Raw genomic sequence first — 9,205 nt, 5'->3', positions numbered from 1 at the left:
GAGGGGGAGGAATTTAAAAGAGACCTTCCTGTGCCCAGGACCAGCTGGGTCATCCTCAGGAGTTGGAACAGGCCTCCACAGCGATTTCTGAGACTACCTTTGAGAGCCTGATAAAGTTCCACTCTCAGGAAAAAAATGTGTCTACCTACACCCAAGATTCTGCTCACTGCTTCCCAGAGCTCCAGACCCTCTGCCCCCGATCCATCTTGGGATATCTTCAGGCTCTGTGGACCCCGGGTTAAACTGCCTGGTCTGGTCCATCCTTTATAGATGAGAACTTTGCGCCTCAGAGATCACAGAGATTCCCCAAGGTCACAGAGCCGACTGGTGGCCACTCCTGGTCCAGAATTAGCCTGTGACTCCTGGTCCCGAGACCCTCCCACGTAGCCATGCGGCTTCTGCAGGGGTAGAGTGGGATGGGGGTGACATGGAGATGACTCCATGGTTCCTCTGCCTTCTCCCAGGTTACCCCTCGGATCTGCTCCCACTGCAGCGGCCAGTGGAGATGGGAGGCTCCCTGAGCAAAGATGCAGAGCTGGGTCCTCCGGCTGCCGGGGATGGGGGAGAGGCTGCCCGCTGGACAAGCTCCGAGGGGCTGAGTTGGGGAAGTTTGGGTTGCTGTGCCCTTCAGTGCAGCCTGGCAGGAAGCAGGCAGGGGTAATGGATGCCCTTGGACAGCTGGGAGGAAGCGGCAGGGAAATGATGGCAGGGGGGAGGGGGGCAGGAAGCAGGCTCCTTGCCACATCCTGTCTTCCTATCTGGAGGCCACCTCTGCTTCTGGTGTCTGGTGCTGGGGGGCGGGACGTTCTGGGGAGATGGAGGGGGCAGGAGCTTCTCATTACCCAAGTTAACCAAGAAAGAGGGCCTGGGGACGGGGGAGGGAACCACAGTAAAATGCCTTTAGGATGTAATTTGCAATAACCAAATTACAAATTTGGCTGAGTCCTTCCTGACCCCAGACAGGGCATAAGTGAATCACTGTGGTACCTGGGAATTGCCAGCTTCCTGCGAGCATCAGTATTCCTGGACATGTGTCTTTTGAATGGCATAGTGTTGAGTCAAACATGAACTCAAATCTCAGCCTCACCACTAATTAGCTGGATAATGGGACAAACTCCTGAGCCTCTCTCTGAGGCTGTGGTTCTGGAGGAGAAGTTGGCGGTCACAGAGCCTGCTGGAAGGCGGCTCCCATGCTCTCCCATCCTTGGTTAACTCCCCAGAACATTCCTGAGCTGGTGGAGTCTCTGTCCCTCCAAGCATGAGACTGGCGTTCCTCCCAGATTGTATTTGTATTTCTTGTTAGAACGAGCAACCATAACTTGGTGTAAGATGCTGGCAAGCCTCCCTTCCCGGCCGGCTGGCAGCATCCCCATCTTGGACACATCTGTCCACCGGCTCAGGAAGGCTCAGGGTGTGGGCATTCCTGCTGGGGTCTCCTCCTCCAGTTGCAGCTGCTTCCTCGGGGTTCTGACCAGATCTCTCCCCCCGGGGTCATTTTTTTCCCCACCCTTGTGGGATCTGCAAACCATGTCCCCAGTTGCTGACTGCCCTCGATACAGTAATACAACCTGAAACAAATGACTGGCTGATCTCCAAGCTCCCCCTTATTTTCCCAGCAGGAGGGGTACTTACTTATTTCTGTTTTCAGTGCCCATCTTTTCCTCTCTTTCTTCTCTCCCTGTTGGTGGCTCTGGCTCTAGCACTTTTCTGCCAGCTGGAATGGGACCTCTAGTCTTTTCTGAAGACCTTCCCTTTCCAGTTAGTCTGCATTCATTCATTCAGTTATCAAACATGTACTGTGCCCCTACTTTGTGCCACGCCCTGATGAGTGCAAACAGGCATCCACCTGCCTTTGTGGAGCTGACATTCTCCTGGGGGAGATCCAGCTGGCCTGGATAATCTCACAGTGAATAGAATCACAGAGATAAGTGCCAGGAAGAAAAGGCCTGGGGAACTAAGAAACTGTACTCCATGTGAACAGGACGGAGTGTGAGGATTCAGAAAGGCTTCCCTGAGGAAGTGATGTAGGAACCCAGATCAGGAGTGAGCCAGGAGGTGCCTGGGGAGGGAGGGATGGTGGGTGAAGAGGAAGACAGTCTGGTGGGGGGTTTTGTGCAAAGACCATTTCCCGAGACCAACGGCTCTCAGCCTCGGTGCTCACTCGTGAGAGCTTTGAAAAGCACGGATGCCTGTGCTCCATTCTCAGCAGTCCTGATGGAATTCGTCTAGAGTGTGGCCTGGGCATCAGGGCCTTTACAAGTCAAGGTGAGAACTACTACCCTAGTAGGCCTCCTACCTTTCAAGGAGTGAATTTCCTGATCATATCTTTTCCGGACACTTTTCTCAGAATCAGGTAAGAACAAATAGGCTGAGCGTTTTCAAACATTCCATTTCTTCCAGAAGAAATCAAAGAAACCCACATTCAGAAATCCCTTTGTTAAATTCCTATATATAAGAACAAAATAAAATGAGTAAAAAAATGATGAAAGTTATCAGCCAGCAATGCACTCATCAGGAAGACCTCCCCATTAATAATGGTCTAAATATAAATAGGGATTGTTTCCCTCCTACAACAAAGTCCAGAGGTGGACAGTGGCTGGCTTTAGTTCAGCCTCTAGGTCTCACTCTCAGGGCCCCAGGCCCCATGAGGCCCTGGTCTTCCCTGCGATCTGGCTTCTCTTCTCAAACTTGTTACTTCATTGTTGCAGCACAGCTGCTGCAGCACCAGATATCTTGTCTGTCTTCCAGATAGGAAGAAGGAGGAAGCTGTGTCTCCCTCCAGCTATGCTTCTCCCTTATCAGGATAGACTTCCCCAGACACTCACCCTTCTCCCACCACGGATCTTACATTGGCTGACACTGTGGCACACAGTCACCTCCAGGAGCGAGGGTGTCTGGGAAGTAGAATGCCCATCTGTCTGGTCTCCAAAGTATAGAGAGAGGGAAGGGAGGAAGAGGGTTGGGGAAGGTGTTGCCACACCCAGTGTGGTTAAGGGACTCACACCTTGAACCAGAAATGTCTCTCTGGACCTCTCCTCCAGGCCTCCCTGAAGTCCACACTGTGGACTTCAAACTTCTGTCATGAAGGTTGCTGACACCTCCCTGGGCTGTTTGGTTTTCTCTTCCTTTGCTAATAACAGCAGTCTGTTGCTTCCTAGGACACCTTGTAATGGGACCCAAAGGGGAAAGAGGATTTCCTGGGCCTCCAGGAAGATGTCTTTGTGGCCCTCCCATGAATGTGAATAACCCTTCCTACGGGGAGTCTGCGTATGGGCCCAGTTCCCCACGAGTTCCTGTGGTAAGGCTCTTCTGGGCGGAATCTGGGGTGGTCATCCCTCAGGACTCTCCGGGATTCATCCCTCAGGATGCTCCCCGGGCTTTGTAAAAGCCTTTTAGTAAAACTTATTTCCTCCGTTATACTGGGCACAAGCTCGTTACAGGAAATTGGAAAATAAGGGAAAATCAAAAGAAGAAAACCAAGGTTGTGGGTCTATTTTGGAGTATTTTCTTTGTCTTTTTTTTTGTGTGTGTGGCTGTGCCGTACGTCTTGCAGGATCTTAGTTCCCCAACCAGGGATTGAAGCCAGGCCTTGGCAGTGAGAGCGCAGAGTCCTAACCACCGGACTGCCAGGGAGTTCCTTTCTTTGTCTTTTCTAAGAAAAAAAAAAAATTATAGAAAACTTCAAATAAATACAAAAGCAGAACAAATAGCGTAAGGAACCTCTTTGTACTCTTTACCCAAGTTCAACAATTGTCAACTCCCGGCTAATCTTGTTTCCTTTTTACACTTACTCACGACAGCCTATCTACCTTAGATTATTTTAAAGTAAACCCGGACATCAATTCATAATTTGAATGGGTAGGTAATACTCTGTCCATCATGTGGCTGTGCTGTGATTTACTTAACCAGAGCCCAGTTGTCAGATAGGTATCAGGTGCTCCCAAGCTTTTCCCTGATATAAATAACACTGTAATGAACACTTTGAGTATAGGATTTTTGTTAAGAATCATTTCCAGGTGTTGAATTACTTGATTAGATGACATCACCTTTTTATTTATGGCTTTGTAACATTTTTAAAAAAATATTTATTTATTTGGCCGTGTCGGGTCTTATTTGCGGCACGCGGGATCTTCGTTGCGGCGCGCAGGCTTAGTTGCCCCACGGCACGTGGGATTTTAGTTCCCCAAACAGTGATCCAACGTGTGTCCCCTGCCTTGGAAGGCGGATTCTTAACCACTGGACCACCAGGGAAGTCCCCAAGTCTTTGTAACATTTTAAATGTTATAAATTTTAAACCATGGTAGATATTTTTATTTCAAACTCAGACATTAGGAACTGGATCGGGAAGGTGTGGGAATCAAGACATTGGTCACCACTTCAGGAGGGATGCAGGCGTGTAAAAGCAAACCGCCCTTCCCACTGATCACCAGCCCAAGGTCAGGGATTGTTTCCTCCTCTGGCTCTTCCCCCGCCCTCCGTAGAAGTGTTTCCTGGAATCCTCACCAATGTTTCCTCCGGCAGATATTTGTGGTCAACAACCAGGAGGAGCTTGAGAGATTGAACACCCAACATGCCATTGCCTTCCGCAGAGACCAGAGGTCTCTGTACTTCAAGGACAGCCTTGGCTGGCTCCCCATCCAGGTACGGGGCGCTCAGCACACACCCCATCAGCAGAGGGACGCACCTCCAAAGGAAGGCGAGGCCTGGCGCAGAGCTTTCCATGGAAGTCTGAGTGCCCTCCCTCAGCCCGCCTCTGAGAGCTCGCCATGCCCTGGCTCCCCACGTGGAGCTCTGCTCTGGGCCAAGGCTCCAGACAGGCTCCCAGCCCTACACAGCCTTCCTGCCAACCACAGAGCTCTGGCTACAGGGGAGGCGTGCCCTTCCCCCACTGCCCTGCCCCCGCCCAGACCCTCTGTCCCCAGTGCCTGGCTACCTGTCCCACCTTACCAGTAACCGTGCGTGCTGTGTTTCTCTGGCCAGCTGACGCCTTTCTACCCTGTGGACTACCCCGTAGACCACCGCGGCTCCTGCGGGGACGGGGTCCTGCAGCCGGGGGAGGAGTGTGATGACGGGAACGGCGATGTGGGTGACGACTGCATCCGTGAGTGGCCCCAGCTTGAACCGCTGCCGGGTGGGGTCAGGCCAAGCCCTGGACACCAGCTGTGCTGGTTTGGGACAGTTCTAGAGCCAGAGCTGGGCTGCTGGGGGGACGACCCTCCCCACTCAGGCCAAACGTGAGCCCTCCCACCGTCCAAGCATGGCGATGGGGTTGCTGTCAAGGATCTTGGCCCCAGAGAAGCCACCGGGCCCTTCCTTTCTTTTGAATCCTACTTCTTGGCAAAACCCACGTTCTAATCCAAGTTCTTATCAAAAGATAAAGGTGATGCAGGGCTGAGAGGCAGACGGGAGGAGGCAAGCATCTGACTCAGGACTCACTTTTAGCAGACAGAGTCCTGATAGCAGAGCTCTGTTTGGGGGATTGGGTGGCTGGGCTACCTTCAGGCTTACGGATGCTACCAGGACAGGCAGGCAGCATAGGGCTGAAGCGTCGTTTTTCTTTCTTTTTTTTAAAAAAATCAAGTGACAAAAGCAGGAGGTGAGGTGGAAAGCATGAGCTTTAGATTCAGATAGAGTTTGGACGCAGGCTCTGGAAGCCACTGAGTCACCCTCAGGCTCAGAGAGGAGGCTGCACGGTGAGTGGGGTGATGGAGGGCCTCACTTTCCCCAACTGAAAAATGGGTATGACCGCACCGAATGCTCAAGCCTTTAGATTCTGTGAGATTCTGTGAGCTGACGTGTGCATGGATTGTCTGGGTGCCATGAAGGCTCGACATCCCTTCACTGCGTTATTTTTAAAGTCCTGCTATGAGAAGCCAGGGCTGGGGATGTGTAGGTGCAAAGGTGGGTTCCTCGCCAGCAAGGAGCTCAGAGGAGGAAGAGAGTGCGCAGGGGCAGGTGCAGGATGAAGTCTCTGGTTCTCTCCGTGTAGCTGCACTTCCCGCGACAGTTCCTGGGCGGTGATTCCTAGGATGCTGGCTCTGCCTGGAGTCCCCCTGCCCCTCGTGGAGATGACACAGCAGGAAGGAACTAATAGCTAGTCTCAAAGCCCTATAAAAATGAGGGTGGGTTCATACTCCTGGCCCCTCTCCTGGTGTGAGAACAGAGACCCCGTGGAGGACAGTCTGGCTCCCGAGGGACACAGGAAGCTCCCTGCAGACAGACAAGCGCCACCAAGGCTGTGACGTGCCTGTCTCCCTACCCTCACCTCACGGGAACCCCCCCGTGGTGGTCCTGCGACAGAAACAGTGTCCTCCCGTGGGATTGGGGTCTGAAGCTTTGTGGACATCCCTGCAGGAGGGTTCAGGCTCTGTGGGACGGGGGGGGGGGGCTCCTTCAGGCCACATGGTCCTGCCAGGCTGTCCCCCACCCCGCCCCCCTCTCAGGGCTTCACCTCCTGTGTCCCCTCAGGCTGTCGCCGGGCCTACTGTGGAGATGGTCACCGGCACAGGGGCGTGGAGGACTGTGACGGCTCTGACTTCGGCCACCTGACCTGTGAGACCTATCTCCCCGGGTAGGGACCACCTCGCGGGCTGTGACCACACCCCGGCCTCCCTCCCTCCTGCCTACTCCTCTTTCCTTCACAAATATTCCCGAATGCCTCTGTGTTCCTGGGGCTTTCTGGACTCTGAGGTATGGTGACATGGAACACATGCATGGTCCCTGCTCTCGCAGGGGGACAGTGCTAAACACAGAAACCCACATGCCACTCAGAGCAGTCGCCCGCCCCCAGCTCCGCCTGGGCCCGCAGCTCTGTCGCTCCCGTGACCACACTGGTCTCCTGGGAGTGGGCCTGCCTGGGAGGGGGGGCCGGTGGAGGGGGGAGGTGTCCGGGCATTTCAGAGAATCTAAGCATCTGTAACCTGAATTCTCTGGAACCACCGAGCAGGCCTGTGGGTACACATGAGATCCCACCAGCCTTAGTATCTAACTTTGGTGGCTCCAAAGTCCTCCCAGAAAACCCCAGGAATGGAGTCTTCCCTTCAAGCACCCCCTGCAGTTGTTTCTGAGACCCCTCAGTGGGTGTTCACGTGGCTCAGTATCCTGAGTGTCCTGGCCTCCACGAGGACATCTCCCAAGCCCGCTGAGGGCCTCTGCCCTGTGAGGCATGATCCCATGCCCAGAATGGGCTCTCCTGGGCTCTGTTCCCCCAGGGCTCACAGGACCAGAGTTGCGTAGCTTGTAGGGAAGGTAGGGAGGCCGCTCCTCTTCCAGTCCACATCCTGCTTCTCCCTTGGTCCCAGAGTGGATCCCTGGTTCCTCAGGAGTCCATCTGTCCAGCCGTTCCCTCCAGCCCCACTCCTCTGTAGGCTTGGACCCAGGACCCAAGGCCTGTCTCTCTCCTCCAAGGAGGTCGCCTCAATGCCCACCCCCAAACGCAGGGCAACAAATCAAACCGGGCTGGGGGAGCTCAGACCCCAAACTCCAAGCACTGTAGGCTGGGCCAGAACTCCACTGCATCTGTGTGTCTGTGTTCACTGCCCCTCCCTGAAGTAGGGAGGCGCCTGCCAGGCCCCTGCCAAAGAGTTGACGGAAGGACACCGCTGAGTATAGACAGTCGGACCTGGGGTACAGGGACACGTGGGGCCCAGGGCTTACCCCGCCGCTCTCTGTGGTTACTCTTTAGTCCCGAGAAGCCTCAGGGGATGCTTGCGAATGTGGGCGTGGTGTATCAATACAACACAGCCTCGGAATTAGCGCTTGGGCTTACAGACATGTAGGCTGTGCTCTCCAATGTGGTAGCCCCTGGCCACATGTAGCTATTTAAATAAAGTTAAATATCCGATTCTTCATTCACACTAACCTTATTTCAAGAGTTCAATAGCCACATATGGCCAGTGCGTGCCACAGAAATAGTGCAGTGTGGTCTACTGGACAGCGCTGGAGAAAGGGCCGATTCTCTCTGAGAGGCTGCGTTCAGAGCCAGGCTACCTACAAACCCCTTTCCCCCAGATCCCTCAGATGGACTCAAGGGGAGAAGCCCCAGAGGCCTGGACTCAGCTGCCCCAAGCCCCTCACCTTGGAGCCCCTCGCCCTTAGGAGGGTGGCAGTAGGGCAGCTCTCAGATGAGGTTTGACCAGAGTCGCGAGAGGAGGCCTTTGAGGACATGGCTGTGTCCTTGGGGCTCCTGCCCACTGCCCCGTGTCTGCCCCCCTCAGGTCGTACGGAGACCTGCGGTGCACCCCGTACTGCTACATCGACTCTACGCCCTGTCGCTACTTCACCTGAGGGCCGCTGGGAGGAGGCGGCTGCACCCACGGAACTGGCAGCAGCTTCTCCATCCTCGGCAGACTGACCTCGCCCTGTCCTGGTCCGGTTTCCACCACCTTCATGCAACAGAAACAAGGACAAACTCTTGCTGCTAAGATGTGCTTTTAACGCAGTCCGACTGGAAGAACCTAGGACCACTGCATCCTGTCTTAACCCCGAGTACCGGGCCTCCTCCACATGCCCATCGCGACCCTCCGGCCAGACCGACGGCCTGCGGGGCCCTCCCTTCCGAATATCGTGGACTTGGCTTTGCACTGTTAGGCACACAGACTGTTGGAGATTGCTCCCGTCCGCTGGGGGCATCTGGGGCGCAGGCCTCTCGTCTCCTCTGACCTCTGGAAACGTGGGCATTCTCACCTGGCAGCTGGCCGGGGCTCCCCGGGCCTGGGAACCACAGAGCAGGGAAGTGGGCCTGTTCTTTGGGGGTGGCCCCCAGATCTGGGCCCAACTAGGGAGCCCCCCACCCCGCAGCTAACCACAGCCCAGCGCGGCCTCGTGTGGATGCGGCTTCCCCAGGCAGAGCCCCAACTGTGAATAAGTACCGAGACCGCCGCCAAACCCTGGGGTGCTGGGGTGCTTACCGTGTAGACGAAAGCAGAGCAGTGGCCTTCTTTTCGACCTTTCCCGAAGGGGCTGCTCTCGGGGCCTCCCCATCCCTGGTACCACCCTGGCCTCCTGGCTCTGCGCACTTGGACCTCCGTCCTGTGAATGTCCCACGTGTCCATTTCTCCTTCAGGACATTGGCTAGCAGGCCGGCCACTGGTGTTTCCTGAGTCCTTTGGAAACTGCCGCCTGGTTTCCTGTCTGGGCCCCACGATTGAGTACATGCTCCGGGCAGAGACGGCATCTGTCCTGGGCGCCAGCTCCTGGCTGCCTG

At 55.0% G+C, this 9,205-nt stretch overlaps 1 protein-coding gene across 1 annotated transcript; it reads left to right on the top strand.

The window, feature by feature from the left end:
• Positions 1 to 464: 464 nt before the first annotated feature.
• LOC309979024 (acetylcholinesterase collagenic tail peptide-like) lies at positions 465 to 8,286 on the top strand (the record flags this gene model as incomplete). The annotated part of the gene is made up of 6 exons (XM_082865840.1): positions 465 to 599; positions 3,159 to 3,298; positions 4,522 to 4,641; positions 4,981 to 5,101; positions 6,469 to 6,571; positions 8,217 to 8,286. Coding segments are annotated over 6 exons (689 nt in total), but the record flags the coding sequence as incomplete, so codon positions are not given.
• Between the last annotated feature and the right edge of the window lie 919 nt (positions 8,287 to 9,205).

This window comes from Leucopleurus acutus (assembly GCF_964270905.1).
Source record: "Leucopleurus acutus genome assembly, contig: HAP1_SCAFFOLD_934, whole genome shotgun sequence".
NCBI classification, from domain to species: domain Eukaryota; kingdom Metazoa; phylum Chordata; class Mammalia; order Artiodactyla; family Delphinidae; genus Leucopleurus; species Leucopleurus acutus.
This window is presented reverse-complemented; position numbering and strand designations above follow the sequence as displayed.